Consider the following 22,401-nt stretch of genomic DNA (forward strand, 5'->3'; position numbering starts at 1 on the left):
CGTTCTGGTCTTAGAAAAAAATTTCACCCTGTATACGGTTTTTGAAAACTCTAATAAGTATTTTACAAATTAGACAAATAGGTAAATATTTGTTTGTCAAAAAGAAGATAAACAAATAAACCTAAATTAAACAGAAACAAAAAGAAATATTTTCCCGTCATTTTTTGCATCACTACCTTCTCACCATGTATTAATACTATGTATGCGTATAAAAATGATAATTTGACATTTTCGTTGTGTGAGTACATAATTTGACCTTTTTCGTTCGCCATCGTTATTATTTATTTGTGTTTCTTACACTGTTGGTACTTTTATGCATTATCATATTTTACAAAATAGTTTGCCGAATCCACTTGCTAATGTAGCCGCCCGAGGTATGTACTTTATGCATGATGGGGTATCACCACATTTCTCAGTTGCTGTTCGTCAACATCTTCATGTAACTTATGGAAATAGGTGGATGACGCGGAAAGCCTCATGCATGACCACCTAGATAACCTGATTTTAACCCTGTCGACTATTCCCCATGGGGTCGATTAAAAGAAATGGTTTATCTAGAAAATATCAATACGCAACAAGAACTAAGTACCTAATTGATAAAATTATTGATTCTTGTAACATTATTAGAAATGATCCCTTAACTCTCAGGAACTCTATTAGACAGTTGATGGTCCGACAAAGATGGATTTCATTTCGAAAATCTGCTATAAATCTCAAAAAAAATTGTTTTATTTGTTTCTTAAGTTCTTTTATGTATCTATGTATACAATAATTGTTGTACACACATACATATGTATTGTTAAAAATAAATCCGTTTATGTTCAATGTTCTACATAATATGTTGAACATAATATATATGTATCCCGAATAAAGTACGTGCCTCCTAGTGGCGGGATACGGGCAACAATACATTGCCTTATAGGGCAGTCCTTACAGTAGGGATCCTGGCCTATACAGAAAAATGCAGGCGGGTGTGGGGTAATACTGCACTTTGGTTGCATTGGTGGTGTATTGGCTAAACGTGCAGGGCAGGGTATGGTGCTGATAGAAAAGGCATTCAGGCATCAAATATCCAAAAAAAAAATCTTTTCAGGCCATAAAAATGAAAAGACCTTCTCCAACGTAATAAAAACTTTACTGAAATGATGGCATCTCCTGAGGTAAAATATTCCGGAAGTAAAATGAGCCTCCGTTCGGATCTCCGGGTGAGGACTATCTCAGGGGGAACACCATTACAGGTCAGACAAATCAGGATAGGGTCTTGGAATCTTGGTAGTCTTACAGGTAAGAGTCTGGAGTTAGTGGATGCGCTCAAACGAAGAAGAGTTCAAATTGCTTGTATTCAAGAAACTAGGTGGAAAGGACAAAGGGCGAAAGAACTAGGTGAAGGATACAAATTGTGGTATGTAGGGAGTAGTAACACTAGAAATGGAGTTGGTATAATTGCTGATAGTGAAATGAAAGATAACGTAGTAGAAGTTGTAAGAACGAGTGATAGAGTGATGTCAGTGAAATTTGTAATTGATAAAGACGTATTGAATGTTGTGTATGTATGCTCCTCAAACAGGTCTGAGCGAGAATGAAAGAAGAGCTTTCTATGACCAATTAGGAGACGTACTGAGTGATATTCCAGCAGAGGAGAAAGTTATAATAGGAGGTGATTTCAATGCACATGTGGGCCAAGCCAAGACAGGATATGAAACAATACATGGTGGATTAGGCTTTGGAACTAGAAATGAAGCTGGAGATGACATGCTTGAATTAGCAACAGCATTGGATATGGCGATTGTTAACACATTCTTTAAAAAGAGAGAAACTCAACTTATTACCTACAAAAGTGGACAACATCAATCCCAAATAGACTACTTCATGATAAGGAAAGAAGACATACGTGAATGCAAGGACTGCAAGGTAATAGTTAGTGAGACAGTCAGCCAACAACATAAGCTGCTTGTTTTGGACATCGAAGTAAAAAGCGAAACTAAACAAAAATATCGGAGAGGGCCACAAAAAAGCAAGTGGTGGGTGCTAAAAGATGACAAAGAAGGTCTATTCAGGGAAAGAATAGTAGAAAAAATATGTTGGAACATGAAAGGACGCCCTAACACAATTTGGAGAAAAATGGCAACATTATTAGACAGACTGCTATTGAAATACTTGGGAAAACGTCAGGAAAAAAGTTTGAGGATAAAGAGACTTGGTGGTGGTCAAACGAAGTACAAGGAGAAATAAAAGTTAATAAAGCGAACATTATATAAAAAGTGGCAAGAAACCAGATCCGACACAGATCTTCAAAACTATATGGTGGCGAAAAAGGAAGCGAAAGTAGCAGTAGCAAAAGCCAAAGCAGAAGCGTATTCAAGCCTATACGATCAACTTGATACCAGGGAAGGTGAAACGAAGATATATAAACAGAGCAAAGAAAGCAAAAGATTTTAATCAGAGTAGATGTATCCGAGATGAAAATAATAAAATACTAGTTCACGAAAAGGATGTCAAAAAGAGATGGAGAAAGTACTTTGACAGCTTATTAAATGAAGAATTTGACAGACAGCCGGTAGAGTCAACGGAGACAGTAGCAGCAATGGTCACCAAAATAACAAACGAGGAAGTGGCTCAAGCGCTTCAAAAAATAAAGAAAGGAAAAGCGGTAGGACCAGATGATATTCCTGGGGAAGTATGGAGAGCATTGGGAGAGACAGGAACAAGGTGGCTAGCAGGTTTATTTAATATAATTATGGAAGTTGGACAAAGGCCAGACGAATGTAGAAGCAGTATACTAGTACCTGTCTACAAAAACAAGGGAGATGTACAACAATGTACAAACTACAGGGCTATAAAACTGCTTAGCCACACCATGAAAATATGGGAAAGAGTAATTGATAGACGGATACGTGAAGAGACCGAAATATCCGAGAATCATTTGGCTTTATGCAGGGCAGATCAACTTCTTCTTCTTCAGTGCCTTATCCGGTCCGGATGTTGGCGATCATCAAGGCTATCATTGTTTTGTTGACTGCTCTGCGAAACAGCTCGGCGGAGGTTATCCCAAACCATTGTCGGAGGTTTTTCAACCACGAGATACGACGGCGTCCCGGTCCTCTCCTGCCAAATACTTTGCCCTGCATGACGAGTTGAAGAACTCGATATTTTTCTTCGTTCCGCATCACGTGTCCAAGGTACTCAAGCTTACAACAGATGCAATTTTCATTATAAGGCAGTTGATGGAAAAATACAGGAGTAAAGAAACAAACGCTCATATGGTATTCATTGATCTTGAGAAAACATATGATAGAGTTCCTCGGGAGATTCTGTGGTGGGCACTCAATAAGAAAGGAGTCCCTGGTGAATATGTAAAGATTGTGAGGGATATGTATGAGGGAGTAACGACTAGTGTTAGGACAGGTGTGGGAGAGACTAAAGATGGAGTTACTACAAATAACATGGTATCTTTGGATGGTGAACTGATTGTAATGTAATGGAGAAATAGATGGAGATGCATGCAGTAGAATTAGGGCTGGATGGATGAAGTGGAAGGAAGCGAGTGGTGTGCTGTGTGACAGGAAAATTCCAATGAAGTTGAAGGGAAAATTCTATCAAATAGCCATAAGACCGGCTATGATGCACGGAACTGAATGTTGGGCAGTGAAAAAGAAAGAGGAACAACGAATGCATGTGGCGGAAATGAGAATACTTAGATGGATGAGTGGAGTGACAAAAAAGGATAAAATTAAAAATGAGTATATTAGGGGAAGTCTAGGTGTGCCACCAATTGATGCCAAAATGAGAGAGCATAGGTTGAGATGGTTTGGTCATGTTCAACGTCGAGACGCTAATCACCCAATACGAAGAATTGCTGAAGTGCAGATTCCTGGAAGGAGTAGCAGAGGAAGACCAAAGAAGACGTGGGGGGAGACGATTAGGCAGGACATGTTGGTAAAGGGGATTAATATTGGTATGACTCAAGATAGAATTGTATGGAGAAATGCAATTAGGGAAGCCGACTCCGCATAGGGATAAGGCAAAGAGAAAGAGAAAGAGTTCTACATAATATGTATTTTCTTTTCGTTAATTCGTAAACAATAAATTTACTGTATTTTGCCTTTTAAAATAAAATTCTGAGAATTCAATAAAACGACACTACCTATGAATCACTAAACAAATACTATACAGGGCGATGTTTTAGTATTATTCAAAACAACCTCTTCATTTTGAAATTCCGGAAATTAGCTAAAAGGGTTTTATTATTTACAACGTATAGCACAAGCTGTGGAAGTATTAATACAAAGCCCCCGTAACCGGGCGTGCGACGCACGCGGGCGCAACCCCAAAAGGGCGTCAAACCGAAGGTTTGGTAAATAAGAAATATTTATTTTACATGAGATTATTTTTTTATACAATCTTAATTTTAATTTTTTTATGGACTCCTAGAGAAATCTCAAAAATCAAATATTGTGTTATTACTGAAAAAAATAATTAAAATCTTATTTTATATTTGGTGTTAATAAACAATAATTACTACTATTATTGTATTTTTAAAAACAATATAGGTAATATCCGAATATCTGTTTTTCAATATTAATGTTTTTAAAGTAAAAAATAATATTTAGGGTATGGTGCATAGTTAAAAATATTATTCAATAATTATGGACCGCACCTACCCCAGATTCAAGTCGTACAAAGCAAATAAGCCCAATTTTGCGTTATGTTGTATTAAACGATAATTCTAAAAAAGTTCAAATACAAGAAAGTTTTTTAGCTTCTCGAATAATATTTGACACTACAGGGGAAGGGTTATTTAATTTTGTAGTTGAACTATTACAAAATTTAAATATAAAAGACATGAGAGGTCAACGGTATGATAACGGTGCCAATATGTGTGTATGATAAGGGTAGGATAATCCTCGAGCTTTTTTGTTTCAGGCGTTGCACGCAGCTTAAATTTAGTAATGAATGATGCTGCTAAAGTGTCAAATAAAATAGTAAACTTGTTTAATATTGTACAAGAACTTTACGTATTTTTCTCTTTCTCTACAAAAAGATGGGATATTATAAAACTACATGTTCCTGAGTTAAATCTAAAACCTCTAAGTGATACAAGATGGTCGAGTAGGATAGAAGCTATAAATCCATATAAATTTCATATAATTAAAATTTGTGAGAATCTTACAAATATAACGGAATATTATACCTTTAACATAGAAATTAGACAGTATTAGAATAATTGATCAAGTCCTAAGTTCGTTAAATAGTAGATTTGATATGATGTTTTGTTATGATCATTTTTTTGGTTTTTTAGTGATATTATTACATTAAGTGATATTAAAAAAAAACTGTCTTGCTCTTTAACAAAAGCTAACTGATCCAGTAAAAACAGTACTTACTACTAAAAACTCTTAATAATCAATATTTGAAAATATCTAACTATTTTTCATTAAGAATCCATTAAGACTTCAAAATTAAAGTTATTAAAAATTACTTAAGTTCTACTGTGGTAGAGGAAAGATTATCTGGTTTGGCAATATTACCTATATAGCAAGAGCTCGTCAATAAAATTGACTTTGAAATAATATAAAAGAATTTGCTGCAGTCAAATCTAGAAAAACACCCATTTAATTCAATTTAGATTTAAGCTATCGCTTTCTAGATTTATGAGCGTAGGCGCAAAATTTCAGACCATTTTTTTAAATGTACTTATTTTTTTCGAATCCTGAGAAAACTAGTAACTATTTTTGAAAAATTTAAACGCAGAATGAAATATTACATTATTACCAATGGCCGAAAGTCCATTAGAATAAACAAAAAGTTTTTTTTTTGAATAAGATATTTAAAATGATTAATCATACTAAATTTTCTCTTTTTTTTTTCACCCCTGTAACTTATTAAAATAAACATTATAGAAGTTTTCAGGGACTTTCGGCCCTCGGTAATAATGTAATCTTTCATTCTGCGTTTAAATTTTTGAAATATACTTAGGTAAGTACAGTGGAACCTCGATTTGAAATAAAAAGGAATAGGTACTACAGACAGGTGCCTGTTGTTTCTGCGGCGTGTGCTATGAGTCATTTTTACTATCAACTATCGTATAGTTCAAATTACACACATACACATCTCTCAAATATTATATTACATACATTTTTATTGTTGAAAGGTTTGTCTGATAATTAACTATTTTGATGGGAAATAAGCCACAATTAAATTGAAAAATAATTTTATTAACGTTTCGACGTCCAAATCGGTTCGTTGTCAAAATACAAAATATTGAAAATCAAAATGTTTATCTGATGAAAATCGGTCCGGGTTAGCCGGACTTCCGGGTTATCGGGGGCCGACTTATCGGGGTTCCTCTGTACATACATAATAGTTTTCTCAGGATTCGAAAAAAATGAATACATTTAAAAAGCATTGGCCCGGAATTTTGCGCCTACGCTCTTAACTAATATATTAATAAAAAGACTAAAAAGACTAAGTTTTCACTCTAATGGCATATAAAACAACATAATGCTATTCTACATCCCACCAGAATGAAAACAATGGGAACCTTCTCTGGTTACACCTCCGAGGCTTCTACAATTTGCAAGCCATACGGATGCTGAGACTAAGGAAGATGAGGGAATTCTACAATTTACAATTCACGTCCCATCTGCTCAGCGCGGTAAAGTTTCAATGAGAATGGTTCCCTTCATACTCCAATCAGAGTAAATGTAAACCAAAAAAGAATAACCATTTTCAATTTCGTTGCAAAACGAAAATACAGCTGAACCATATTCTAGTCCAATCAGAGAGTGCAGCAAGCACCTCTACCGGTTTCGAAACTTATTAGTCTCTCATCAGGAGGCACATATGCTGCTCTCTCTGATTCAACCAAAACAAACTCCCAGCGTGCAGTCCCGGATTGCAACGAACGAAATGGCATAGATGCCCTAGCGGCAACTGCTAGCAAAAGACTAAGTTTTCACTCTAATGGCATATAAAACAACATAATGCTATTTTACATCCCACCAGAATGAAAACAATGGGAACCTTCTCTGGTTACATCTCCGAGGCTTCTACAATTTGCAAGCCATACGGATGCTGAGACTAAGGAAGATGAGGGAATTCTACAATTTACAATTCACGTCCCATCTGCTCAGCGCGGGAAAGTTCCAACGAGTTCCAACGTTTTTTTTTTAATATATTAATACTTTATTTGTTTTTTTGCCATTATCGCAACAAATCAGTTACAAGAAAAATAAAATTTGAGTTCATGCAATTTCTGTTGTTTTATTACAAGTAAAAAATAAAAAAGTATAGATTTGTTTCACAAGTGGATAGGTATAGTAGATTTAAGAGCGCTAAAATATATGCCGCACGCGGGCGCCGCTCAGCCTTGCGGGGGCTCTGTATTAATACATCTGTATAAATTAAATATTTGTTCAAAAAATAATTTTGCAAAAAACATTATTTTTTTTCTAAATCTATGGTTCACTTCACCAAACTTTTAATTCATAGTAAAATTTGATTTTTTTATAAAAAATTAAGTAGTTGGGGGAAAAATGAATACGCCATTTTAATTGCCTATTTGTGTAATTTGAAAAATTCTTATTATAGTTTTATATTCGTATTATTATTTCCCATAGAAAATACTTAATTATTCTTATTATAGTTTTCAAAAACCATATACAGGGTGAAATTTTTTCTAAGACGAAAACGAACTAATTTTTTAAATCCAGGCGTGATTTTTTTCTAGTTTGAATAAATCAGTTGATTGGGTGGTAACTTATAAATTAAATATTTGTTCAAAAAAAATTAATGTTTGTAATAAAAGTTAATTTTTTTATATCTATGGTTCACTTTACCAAACTTTTAATTCATAGTCAAATTTGATTTTTTTATAAAAAATTAAGTAATCGTGTGGTGAAAAAAAATAAATATGCCATTTTAATTGCCTATTTGTCTAATTTGTAAAATTATTATTAGAGTTTTCAAAAACCATATACAGGGTGAAATTTTTTCTAAGACCAAAATGAACTAATTTTTTTCTAGTTTGAATAAATCAGTTGATTGGGTGGCAATAGTGTAACAATTGACCAAAATAAGAGACATATCGATCTTACCGTTCAAAAATTATGACGAATACAAATTTCTGTCAAAATGCGAAACTCGCCCTGTATATTATTAAACAATTTGAGCAAACACTTTTTAATGGTCATTTGTTATTCCCCATAGGGGCCTCCATACGAGGTAGGAGTATGTACAGTCCCTCATGACTCACCCTGTATGTTTCATGTTGGTTTATCCTGATGGACAATTCGATGTAATAAAGCCTCGAATTGTTTTTAACGCCCTGTGTCCGTTTCTTCTCGATCAACGATGATAAATAAATGTTGAAGTCGTGGAGTAAAAAAAATGGTTTTATTGACAGCTACTGAATTATTACACTACAGTTGTTGGTTGGGTAAAATTTTATAATAGACTATAGACTGCTAGTCCTGTCGCCAGGGGGGGTACAATGGCCTCCTTAATTCAGATGGACTTACCCCAGTTTTTTTTATGTATTTTGACCCTTAGAGCACGAATTTTTTGGGTAACAGTTGATCCGGATGTCGATAAGATTGTTATAAACAAAGAACTTGAGGAATTACATAGCAGCGATTTTTCGCAAAACAAAACATTTTTTTTGTATTTTTTGGGTGATTCTCAGCAAAAAATGGTCTTAGAAGTTTTTTCGTAGGATGCATAGTTTTCGAGATAAACGCGGTTGAACTTTCAAAAAATCGAAAATGTACAATTTTTGAACCCAAATAACTTTTGATTAAAAAATAAAATAGCAATTCTGCTTGCTGCATTTGAAAGTTCAAGTCAAATTCTATCGGTTTTGATTATTTGCATTGCTAAAAATTAAGTTTTTATTTGTTAAACAAAGCTATAAACACATAGTGTTTCCCGTGCCAAATGCATGCGTTTTAATGTACGTAATATACGTAGAAATTCTGTATGCGCGCCTACTCGTTCGATTTCAAATTAGAAATGCATTGAAAACATCATTCAATCACTATGTGTTTATAGCTTTGTTTACCAATAAAAAAATTAATTTTTAGCATTGAAAGTAATCAAAACCGATAGAATTTGACTTGAACTTTCAAATGCGGTAAGCAGAATTGCTATTTTATTTTTCAATCAAAAGTTATTCGGGTTAAAAAAATGTAATTTTTCGATTTTTTGAAAGTTTAACCGCGTTTATGTCGAAAACTATGCATCCTACGAAAAAACTTGTTAAAACATTTTTTGCTTAGAATGACCCAAAAAATACAAAAAAATGTTTTGTTTTGCGAAAAATCGCTGTTATGTGATTCCTCAAGTTCTTTGTTTATAACAATCTTATCGACATCCGGATCGACTGTTACCCAAAAAATTCGTGTTCTACGGGTCAAAATACATAAAGAAAAGTTGGGTAAGTCCATCTGAATTAAGGAGGCCGTTGTACCCCTACTGGCGACAGGACTATGCACTTAATGGCAGCTACTGATAATAATTACACTCGGCGTAAGTTTAAACAATGACTTACGCACTAAAGTTGTTAATGAGGTAAATATTCTAAATAGACTGCGATTCAAAATAGTCCGGAAAGCTAATTTATAATCTCACCAAAATTCTACGATTCATCAATAAGTTCGTTGCCTGACGCATAACGACAAAAACTTTATAAAAATACAATTTAAGACGAGGAAGCGATTGCAACACTAAGAAGTTCAATTAGAAAAAACGTTATTTGCCAATTTATTCAGGTTGCACTAAGTTGAATAAACTCTAATTAAGCTATTAATCGATATGTTTCACAATTATATACGGTGAAACTGTAAAAATTTAGGAAGTTAAGATTAATGTGAGATTACAAATTAATGGACTAATTTGTGATTGAGCACCTGATAATTATTGGTGGTCTTGCTGTTTCTTGGGCGTACGCTCTCTTAAGCTTATTAAACCTTGGTTAACTATGCTAAGGTATATAATATAAAGTACACAATTTACTGCTTGGTGCTGTATATTTTGACATGTTGCATTTTGAAATTATACTTCTTTAGGCACGAGGGTGAATTTTTACATTCCCTGACGCATGCGCACACCGACAGTATGGTATTACTCGCTACATATTTTAAGTTATGTAGCGCAAATACGGTGTGCGTGAAAAGAATATATTGTTAGTGTTTTTAGTAAATATATTTATTATAATTTTTATGTCTGTGGATTTGTCTTCCTCCTAATAAGTATTATTGAAAATGTTTATTTTCAATTAATGTATCTGTCACCGTGATTGTAATTATGTCCGAGAAATGATCGACTGAATACAAAAACGGTGGTAACTGATCGGTAGAGTATTCGCCTAGAGATCGAGAGGTCCCCTGTTCAAATCCGAACAAAGTCATATCTTTTTTTTTGGTATTCTTTTTGTTCTTTCTAAAATTAGTTTAATATTTAAATACAATACAAAAAAACTGTTTAAAGTAGATAAATATATTGATTTCGTTGAAATCATAATATGAAATTAGATTATATTATAATAGAAGTATAACTTCTTACGTGCCTACAAAGTACACACACACATTCTTTTTTTTACTCCAATTATGACGTTAGAAATTTAAAAATACGGCTTATTAGGTGTACACATTAGGTTTGGAAAAAATGTAATTAAAATGGTAATTTTATGTAATACACTATTTACAATACAGTCGGAAAAATGAAAGAATACCCATGAACGAACATATAAAACACGCTGTATTTTCCTGTCACCGTGTCGCAAAGAAAACTGCCCTGCGCAAGTACATGTAATAATAATTATTACATGTACTTACGCTGGCCAATCTTTTGTGTGACACGGTGACAGGAAAATACAGCGTGTTTTATATGGTCGTTCATGGGTATTCTTTCATTTTTCCTACTGTAGGTTGTTTATTTCGTTCTTTCCGTATTCGTTAATAATCTATTTATACATAAATGACATGTTATCTATGATAATTTATTTTAGAGCTGGATATTTTAAAACATTGCGCTTTTTCTATGATATTTTAAAACTTTACGCTTTTTCTATGATATTTTAAAACTTTACACATGTTTAGACAAAATGTAAGTAAAATAATAATTTTACGTTTTGTCATATTAGTGTAGGAAACAGAGGTTGAACCTTGCAAAATGGACACAAGTCCGGTTTTATTTTTTTTCTGGCATATCAAGGGGTGCTTATTATAAGACTAACTTTTTCTGAAAAAATTTCGCCCCGGAACCCCCCTTCTCACCCCTTTAAAGGGGGTAATTTATGGTTTTTGCAGAACGCAGCCCTTCCTGTACCTTTTACAAAAAATTTCTTTTATAAAAATATGAAGAGGACTATATTTTCTACGATTTATTTCCAACAGCATCTCTCTATCATCCACAGTTTAGCAAGGGTGGCGCCCCAAAGTTGATAAGTTTTTAAAAAAGATGTTTTTAAAAAAAATATATTTTTCCCTAACTGTAACGGAAATTAAAAAGAAAAGCTGCGGAGATTATTCACAAATAGATGATTGATTTTTTGGTATAGGTTTCACTTAAGGGTAATTGCCCTTTTTTTAATTACAGGGTGTTACATTTTAAAAAACCCCTTTTTATACCATCTGAACCGTTTATGCTAGAGTAAAAAGACTTTCAGCGATTACCCATGTACTGGTGTTATTTACAAATTTGTATAATGCACCCCCATTTTTTCCCCGAAACCACCCAAAAAAAAAGAAGAATTAATAAATAAAGTGATTTTCTTGGAATCCTTCACACACAATGCCCTTCATTAATATGCTTCATATATCATTTTGTGCAAGTTATTATTACCCATGTATGGACACTAAAAGCGATTTCCTAGTGCAACCCCTGTAGCCAAAAACAATAAATAAAATGGGGGGTTAAAAATTTTTTTTTGTTTTTTGCTTTTTGATCCATATCGGCATATGCTTCATCAATAGTGCTTTTCAAAAATATATATGGTTATTGCAACATTCCTGCGCAAACCACCCCTATCCTTGAAAATATACTGCAGAAACTACCCCTATACCTTATCCAGCATGTTTTTACGATTTTCTCATTACCTATTCATTTTTTTTAAACAAAACTTATACAAGGTTAAAGACCACTATTTACTCTAAAAATTAGGTCCTATTCATTTTTTTCGTTTAAGCAACCGTTACGGCACAGTGGCGCCGTAAACCTCATATATGCTTTGACGGGCTCCAGTTTTTGTTTATTTTTTCTTCATCTGTTTGTTTTATTGATAAAGTACTTATGTAAATTAAAACAACACAGTGTAACCTACAAATCATGACCTATGCACATTTTACATTCTTTGCTCCCCAAAGCTACAGTGGTGGCCCAAAATAAATTTTTTCATATTTTCGCCACCTACACGCATTTTATTGCGTTAATGCTACCTTAATAGCACAATATTCACCCCTAAGTGGTCGCTAAGCAGTGGCGGATCCAGGGAGGGGTGATGGGGGCGATCACCCCCACCCCTCTCAAACCAAGTGATATTATATTTGAAGATTATAAAAATATTCATTTATTTTTATAGAAATACTTATATTATAATAATATTATTTTTATAAGAATGACTTTTTATGCTTTAGCGACAGTGGCGGATCCAGCATCGTTAAGAGGGGGGTGCCAATTGGTTAAATTTCTATAAAAATAAATGAATATTTTTATAATCTTTGAATATAATATCACTTGGTTTGAGAGGGGGGGAGGTGATCACCCCAATCACCCCTCCCTGGATCCGCCACTGCGTAGCGACCACCTAAGGGTAAATATTGTGCTGTTAAGGTAGCATTAATGCAATAAAATGCATGTAGGTGGCGAAAATATGCAAAAATTTATTTTGGGCCACCACTGTGGCTTTGGGGAGCAAAGAATGTAAAATGTGCATAAGTCATAATTTGTAGGTTACACTGTGTTGTTTTATTTTGCATAAGTACTTTATCAATAAAACGAACAGATGACGAAAAAAAAAAACAAAAACTGGAGCCCGCCAAAGCATATATGAGGTTTACGGCGCCACTGTGCCGTAACGGTTGCTTATACGAAAAAATGAATAGGACATAATTTTTAGAGTAAATAGTGGTCTTTAACCTTGTATAAGTTTTGTTTAAAAAGAATACATAGGTAATGAGAAGATCGTAAAAACATGCTCGCCAAGGGATAGGGGTAGTTTCTGCAGTATATTTTCAAGGATAGGGGTGGTTTTCGCAGAGATGTTGCAATAACCATATATATTTTTGAAAAGAACTATTGATGAAGCACATGCCCATATGGATCAAAAAGCAAAAAACAAAAAAAAATTTTCAACCCCCCATTTTATTTATTTTTTTTTGCTTCAGGGGTTGCACTAGGAAATTGCTTTTGGTGTCCATGCATGGGTAATAATAACGTCCACAAAATGATGTATAAAGCATATTAATAAAGGGCATTGTGTGTGAAGGATTCCAAGAAAATCAATTTATTTATTAATTCTTCTTCTTTTTGGGGTGGTTCCGGGTAAAAAATGGGGGTGCATTATACAAATTTGTAAATAGCACCAGTACGTGGGTAATCGCTGAAAGTCTTTTTACTCTAGCATAAACGGTTCAGATGGTATAAAAAGAGGTTTTTTAAAATGTAACACCCTGTAATTAAAAAAAAGGGCAATTACTCTTAAGTAAAACCTGTACCAAAAAATCAATCATCTATTTGTGAATAATTTCCGCAGGATTTCTTCTTAATTTCCGTTACAGTTAGGGAAAAATATATATTTTTTTAAAAACATCTTTTTTAAAAACTTGTCAATTTTAGGGCGCCACCCCCGCTAAACGGTAGATGATAGAGAGATGGTGTTGGAAATAAATCGTAGAAAATATCGTCCTCTTCATATTTCTATAAAAGAAATTTTTTGTAAAAGTTACAGGAAGGGCTACGTTCCGCAAAAACCACAAATTACCCCCTTTAAAGGGGTGAAAAGGGAGGTTCCGGGGCGAAATTTTTTCAGAAAAAGTTAGTCTTATAATAAGCACCCCTTGATATACCAGAAAAAAATAAAACCGGACTTGTGTCCATTTTGCAAGGTTCAACCTTTGTTTCCTACACTATATACTTTTATCAAGACGTGTGTGTAGAGTCGACCCCGACAAAAATAGTCAAAGGATTTTTTGTCGTGTCAGGAGACCTAACTTTGTCAACCCTGATTTTGTCAGAGCGTGTGTAGACGGTTTAAGAAAAGAGAAGTTTATAAAAATTTATTGATAAAAAATTACAAACGTTCGAAAACATAGAATCTGAGCATAGAAAAACCGACTTAAAAAAATGTTGCAATTACTCTTTAATTGTTATTTTAAAATTTATCATCAAGACATATGTTTAATTAATTAACATAAAAAACTGAAAAAATAAAACAAAATTCATGGTTTAGTGAAATATTTTGTCAACAATAATCGTTATCAGGAGACTCGTTAAGTCCACAGATTAAAAATATAATATCGTGCGTAAACGAAACTTGATCGCAAGGAAGTTCGATAAAAGTCAAATATTATGGAATAAGTAATATATGATAGATATATAGTTATTTATGCTTTATTCCAACTAGCCCTATGTAACTTATCCAGTAGACACCAAAGTATACTTCGTAATCTATTGATTACATAGTTATACACATAAATACTAGATATGTAGATTCAATGAGGTGTCTTTTAGCCTATTCCACTGCGACCTTTTCAGATCTGTTGTATTCCTATAATCTTAGATTACATTCTCTAGACTGAACCTTCAATGTAGACTCTTTGCCGGCGCCTTTTTTGTCACACTGGCATAAATCTACTCTGCTGTTTCTTATTCCAGGTGACACAATCTGTCCAGGTGATCATCTACAAATCCCATCAGCTTTAACTCCCTATTTAGCTTAAAGTGCCCTGCTAGCAGACCTATTACGGCTTTGACGGTTTTCCTGTCTTTGCTTTATAAATGACAATGACGGCACAGTGTTCGTACATTTTCTTTTATGTTCTACTTTTTAAGTTATAGGCTCTTATCGTGCCTAAAATGATTAGCAAATTTCACCTATACCGGCTCTTAGTCTGTCATGTCAAAATCAGTTTTTTTTTCATTCAAATTACATTAGATTCTGGTCTGATAATAATTGTTTTTTTATTTTTCATTTACAGATGGCACGGAGGACAGTGCCTCTCAGATGTTGGGTGAGTTGGACTCATCATTCCTTTTCTGTTATGCCATAGCGATGTTCGTATCCGGGATCATAGCTGAGAGGGTCAACCTTCGGTATTTTCTCAGCTTGGGTATGTTAATGTCGGGCGTTTTTAGCTACCTATTCGGCATTGCTAAAACTTACGACATACATAATCTTTCTTATTACGTAATTGTACAGGTAAGTTTGTGAAATTATTTATAACTTTGCATGAAGAAGTAAAACGATTCATCGGAAGTTTTTCTATTATTATTATCCCGGTTTTTTATAGCGTTCTCCGCCTTCCGGATCCTAGCTTCCAGCTTCGTCTGCCGTTACATTTGCCATGGTGAAGGATCCTTTACGATATTGCCTTCTCAATGCCGCCTAGCCTTGATTGTTTCGGCATTCCTCTCTTCCTTCTTTCCTTTGTCATCCATTTTAAAATTTGTTTTGGCAGCCTGGAATCGTCCATTCTTTCTATAGTCCATGTGGTGAGACTGCTCCCGTCTGGAAAAATTTCTGATTCGGTTTCTTTGTAGATTCCTATTCAAAAATGTCCCCTTTAAACAAATCTGAAGGGTGCCGGGCGGAATTTTTGGGTAGAAATTGTTTAAACAAATACAAAAAAACACGTTTTTTGCTCTGGAACAAATATTTTTAGGTTTTTTGGGCCATTCTAAACAAGAAAGGTATCTTGTAATTTTTCTTAAACATTGATAGTTTTCGAGTTACAGGGGATTTAAAATCTGAAAAATGCGAAAATGCGCATTTTCGAGGCCTAAAAACAAGATTCTGAAAAGTGATTGCGTCTAACCTTAATTTAAACCGTTGTTTTTTAATTTTTGAATATGCATGTCCATCCGATTTTTTTTGCCGGAGCGGCGCGCTCTATTTGAAAAATCTCCAATTTTCCTCCGAAAAATATTTTTTTCTAGATTCTTTGGAACATTTTAAATAAAATAAGTTTGTTGACATTTTTTTCAAAAGTTAACAGTTTTAAAGTTATAAGCAATTTAAAATCCAAAAACGCGTTTTTGGCATTTTTTGGATTTTAAATCGCTTATAACTTTAAAACTATTAACTTTTGAGAAAAATGTCAAGAAACTTATTTTATTTCGAATATCCCAAATAATCTAGAAAAAATATTTTTCGGAGGTAAATAGGAGATTTTTGAAATAGAGCGCGTCGCACCGGCAAAAAAATCGGATAAACACGCATATTTAACAATTAAAAAATAATGATATAAATTAAGGTTAGATGTGATCACTTTTCAGAATCTGGAAACTGAATGTTTTATCTTCAATTTAAGTATCTGGCAACCTCAAAATTACTAATTTAAATATGAGTTTTTAAGCCTCGAAAATGCGTATTTTCGCATTTTCAGATATTAAATCGCCTATAACTCGAAAACTATTAAGTTTTAAGAAATTACAAGATACGTTTCTTGTTTAGAATGACGCAAAAAACCTAAAAGTATATGTTCCAGGGCAAAAAATCGTGATCTTTTGTATTTGTTTAAAAAAAATGTTTAAATAATTTCTGCCCAAAAATTCCGCCCGGTACCCTTCAGATTTGTGTAAAGGGAACATTTTTGAATAGGAATCCACAAAGAAACCGAATCAGAAATTTTTCCAGACGGGAGCGGTCTCACCACTTGGACTACTACACGATCATACTACACTCCGTTTCAAACGTTAGAATCAGTATGGTTGTATATTGCAAGCGGGTTTGCCATTCTGTGAATTATGATAAATAAATCCTCCTTTAGTATTCCACAGCAGTTAACAGCGATAATCCTATACAAGTACGTGCCTAATACTACTTTCACAGCCGCTGTCGTGAAGAGCGGCAACGTTATCAAGACAATTCTCAATTAGTTTGAATGGGGCTATCTTTGTACACTGCATCGCATGTTTGAAATACGCTGTAGATCCTTTGAATTTCATCTATGGAGGTAAAGATGATATGTATTCTTTTGACCATAGCATCGAGTTTAGGCATCCAATTTAGGTTTCATGTTCGTTGACCATTAGATCTTCTGATTCATTCCCGATGCATAAGTATTGTGTTTTGTTTCTATTTACAGAGAGGCCCCACTCTTCATATGTTTGAATTAACCGTCTCGTCATCAATTCTAAATCTTCCTTATCTGCTGCCACTACGACTGTCCGCAAAATGTAGAGTATACAATGTTGTATCGTCGTCAAGTTGGATCCCCATCCCTGAACAAGATCTTCTCCAGTGTTTTAGTGCTTCATTTAAACATATCTTGAATTATACTGGAGAGAAGCAGCATCCTTGTAACCCTTTTGTTACTAGAAATACTTCTGATAAGTTGTTGTTTAGTTTGATTTTTGATGTTGCTTTCTGCATAATTGTTTGACTGCGCCGATGATCGTGCTATTGGACGAAGATCGTTCAAGAGACTGCCACAGCTTTCTCACCGGAATCGTGTCATACGCTTTTGTGAGATTCACAAATAAAATATGTATTTCCTGGTTTTTTGTAACTTTCTTTTAATTAAGTTGTGTTAGGGTAAATATGTGGTCTACGGTTTACTGTAAAGAGACCGAAATCATTAGACCGAAAGCAGTAGACCGAACTCATGAGACCGAAAAGCACTTTACCGAAACCTCACTAGACCGAAACCGAACAGCAGAAGACCGAAAAGCAGTTCTTTTTACTTGTCGCAGTAAAAGAGATAAGACTAATGTAATTACAACTGAATGTTATTTGGATAGTTATTATAAACAGTTAAAATGGTGTTAGTGTCACTCTACCCTTAATTTATTTTTACCTTCACTAATTTGTTTACCGGATGAAAATTTTTTCATATCAGACTGTACCGAGTATCAATTTACACAGTCTATAATATACATATAAAATAGTACAAAAAAAATACAATAAACAAAAAGACAGATATACAAAATCTTAGCATAATTTACTGCAATATTTTTTAATTTATGTACCATTTCGGTCTTCTGCTGTTCGGTCTAGTGAGGTTTCGGTAAAGTGCTTTTCGGTCTAATGAGTTCGGTCTACTGCTTTCGGTCTAATGATTTCGGTCTAATTGTCGTGTACCGTGGTCTACGCAAGATCTTCCAGCTCTAAATCCTGCTTGCCGTTCAGTTTCACGAGGTTCGTATTATTTCTCAATCATTTTTTTTAGATTTTACCAAACAGCCTGTTAAAGTTACTAGTGGCCTGTAGTTTCCGCATATATCTTTTGGACCTTTTTTGTGAATTGGATTAATCCATGCTTCTTTCCAACTCTTCTGGATTTCTTCCCTATGTAAGTATCTTGTGAATAGCACTTAAAGATAGCTTATTAGTTTTGGTATTCCCTCTTTTAGTAGTTCTGCTGGTATGTTCTCCGGCCTGGATGCTTTGTTGTTCTTTATGGATTTAAGTGCTTGTTGTATTAGTTCTTCTTCCACGTTTACATATTCGCCCTGCACTCGTATACGTTTGGGTGAATCAGTAGGTATTATAGACATCTGTCTTCATTCAGTATTCAGTTCCCTTGCGTAATTCTCTTTCCGTGCATCTATCTAGATGGGCTATATTCGACTTTTGTTTGATGTGTCCGTTTTCAAGGTTTTTATTAATTTCCTCCATGCCACTGATGATCATGCTCATCCGTACAGTCAATTTCTTTACATTTTGCATTCCATGTTTCATTTTTGTGGTTTCTTGTCATTTCTTTAAATATTCTTTGCTGTTGTTTGTATATCACTTTTATCTTCAGGGTTCTTAGTATTCAGTCATCTTTTGTACGTTTCATTATTCTTATTTCTTTGTTGTTCAAACTGTGTATTGCAAGTGATTTTTCCCTCTGGTCTGTGGACTTTTCTGGTTACTTCGTCTAGAGATTTATGGGCTGCGTCCTGAATACATTCAGTTATATGTTCCTATAATTGGTTGGTTGCAGCGTTAGGTATTTCTCGAGTTCGAGTAGTTTTTTGTTTAATCTGTTTATTAACTTAGCTGACGAGTTTTTCTTGAAGACAAAACCGTGGTTAGTTCTGATCATCTTTCCTTTTTACTTCAGCCGAAACATTACTTGTCTCTTGCACTAGATTGTGGGCTTTTTCTACCAAACTTAGTCCTTTCATTAAACTCCACCAATAAGTCCTGTGCTCTAGAGATAAAAGCCAGCAATTTTGTTGGTGATGTACGAAGATTTTTTTCATTTAACTGTATAACATAAAATCAGTTTTATTCTAACTTGGAAACCGACTCTATACGAGTCGTTTTTTTCGTGCGTAGCCACCAGAGTAGATGGCACTTTTGTAGCGATTCACTTGGAGTGTGAACTTCCAACACACATTCGTTTACTTTTCTGCTTATGAATTCGTATTCTACCCGAATTTTATCACACACCCATCACTATAAGCACGTTATGTTTATAATCACACCGCCCGTCAAGACCTATAAGCACGTACTACTTCATATAGTCCCATTTTTATGTGTTGTCAGTCCAAACTTCTTTTAGTGCCGACTCCACTAATGAAGGTTGGCTATAACCATTGTAAATTTGTCTGTATCTTCTGCTTTTCTGAAAAGCGTCTGTCTGTTTAACCCGGTCCAGTCGCGAATGTTTTTCAGGCAGGATATTTGTCGTCTACCAGGACAACTTTTTCCTTCAATTTTATCCGTCATAATCATCTGTAATAACTCGTACTTATCATTTCTAAGTATATGCCCCAAGTATGCTGTGTTTCTCTTTTTAATGGTGGTCAAAAGTTATCTGTCTCTTCCCATTCTGTTCCCATTTCGTTCGTAGTATGATCGGTCCACGGTATTTTCAATATTCTCTTTAAAAGCCACATCTCAGAAGCTTCCAGCTTTTTAATTAAGTCAACATTATGAGTCCAAGCTTCTGATTGAGTCTTTGTTTACTCAGAAATTTCCTCATCTTCAAAAAGGCTGCTCTTGATTGCTCTATTCTTGATCGAATTTCTGATTTTAGATTTATCTGCCGTGATACAGACTCTCAAGTATTTTATTTTGTCCACTTGTTCGATATCTTCATCTTTTATATGGATCCTTGTTACGAGTTTCCCCTCTTACCAATTAACATGATTTTTGTTTTCTTTTTGTTTATTGTTAAACCAAACTGTTCCCCAGTATCACAAATTATGTTTAGTAGCGTCTGCAGGCCTTTCTCACTTTCAGCAATGATGACTGTATGGTCGGCATAACGAATGTTGTTTATACAGTCCAAAAAGATAACCAAAATTTCTCCAAATTGTGTTCTTTGCGCTTTGAAACGAATTCAAATCTCTGTTGTAGCGATATCCTATGCTTATTTATTTTCATCAACGTTATAATAAAATGGATAATATGAAAAAATATTTTTATACTTATGGAAAGGTAAAAATTATTATTTTTAAGTAGATACAGATAACAGTTTTATTGCCATAAATGTGATAATTTTAATTCTATAATTATTCCGGTTGGTGATAAAAGTACATAATGTAATAAGTATTTAAGTAGTGGATAAATGCTGACTAACATACTTGTCCTATAATGGTTATTTATTTATTAGTGATTATTATTACCCATTTCCATTGTACATATTTTATGTTTCTACGCAAAAAATGACAATATAACAGAATATAAAATGACTATAAAGATATCATAACAAATCCTAATTGCAGGAAGTTGTCAAAATAAATTTTTCTAACAAGGGAACTTTACTCTGAGTGCTTGGACATAATGGTATTGAAAGGAACGGAAAAGCAGACCTGCTTACAAGGGGAGGGGCAAAAGAAACATTCATTGATCCAGAACCTTTCGTCGGTATAGCAAGATACAAAACCAAAAAGACTAAGTTTTCACTCTAATGGCACATAAAACAACATAATGCTATTCTACATCCCACCAGAATGAAAACAATGGGAACCTTCTCTGGTTACACCTCCGAGGCTTCTACAATTTGCAAGTCATACGGATGCTGAGACTAAGGAAGATGAGGGAATTCTACAATTTACAATTGGACCGCGTTATGCATAACTCGACCAAGCGCCACTTTTACCTTTTTGAGAAAAATGAATTTAAGTTTATGGCGTTCTGAAAAATCTATTTAACATTTTAAACATTTGATTTTTAGATATATTTTTAAAAACGGTAAAATGAATTTTGTTGTATTATTATTTAAAGTTTTAAAATTATATTTTAGCTGATATAGACAAAAATGGCGTTTGGTCGCGTATTGCTTTTTTCGTTATTAACATTTTAATAATTTGCATAAGTCGTTTACTAAACAAAACTGTCGCTTGGGAGGTTTATGCGAATTAAAACATGTGGTTTATAGAATATTTTTATTGTTTTATGACAAAACTACATTGTAAAACTAAACATAACAACAGTGTTGTATCATAAGATAGTTACTATCTTATAAAACTGTAGTCTGATATAAAAACAAAATTGGTATAAGACCTTACTAAAGTTCATCATCTTCAAGATCAAAATCAAGAGGTCCATTTAACCCATCTATATCATCTTCCATATTTGGATCACCAGTCAATTTTTTGTAAAACTCTTTGGCATCTTTTGGAATAAGGCTAAGCAAAAATTTTAGATCCTCAAATTTTTTATCTGGTATTGGCTTCCCATCTGGCCATAGCAGCACAAGTGATTCTTTAAAATTTTGATAAAGTTCTGATGATGGTCTTCCTCGTTTCTTTTGTAGACTTATCTCATGAGCTTCTTCGTGGAAAGAATATTTAACAAAAATTTTTTCGCGGCATTCTTTTCTGAGTTCAATCTCTTTGAATTTAAGCCAATTAATTTTATTATTAAAGATATCCACTTTTTTATTGACGACTCTTTTTTCCAAATTACAAGTACCGAAAAAGTGTTCCTTCTTCATTTTGTGAACGATTAGAGGATTTTTTTTTCGGCACGAACTCATTACATTCATGTAGTCTACCGGTGAATACATTCTTTGTTGGAATTTTAAGGCGCATTCAATGTCACCAAAATCTGTATCATTTGGCAAAAAACTATGGCCACATGTAAGGAAACGTAAAGTGATTCTTTCCAGTAAAGGATGCACATCAAAAATGGCATTTAACATCAAAACTATTTTAATGTTTCGGTTCTGCCCTCCACAGCTGTCCGACCACAAAATTAAATGTTTACATGCCTCCATATCTCTAGCTTTCAACACATGTCTA

At 34.0% G+C, this 22,401-nt stretch overlaps 1 protein-coding gene across 2 annotated transcripts in view; it reads left to right on the top strand.

Annotated features, from left to right (window-relative positions):
* Positions 1-22,401, top strand: part of LOC126882307 (glucose-6-phosphate exchanger SLC37A2) — a 191,249-nt gene that overhangs the window by 38,293 nt on the left and 130,555 nt on the right. For both annotated transcript variants that reach the window (XM_050647173.1, XM_050647174.1), the window contains exon 4: positions 15,195-15,415. In XM_050647173.1, coding sequence (XP_050503130.1) covers positions 15,195-15,415 — 221 coding nt within the window. The remainder of the gene's footprint in view (positions 1-15,194; positions 15,416-22,401) is intronic.

This window comes from Diabrotica virgifera, chromosome 3 (assembly GCF_917563875.1).
Source record: "Diabrotica virgifera virgifera chromosome 3, PGI_DIABVI_V3a".
In the NCBI taxonomy this organism is placed as follows: Eukaryota; Metazoa; Arthropoda; class Insecta; order Coleoptera; family Chrysomelidae; genus Diabrotica; species Diabrotica virgifera.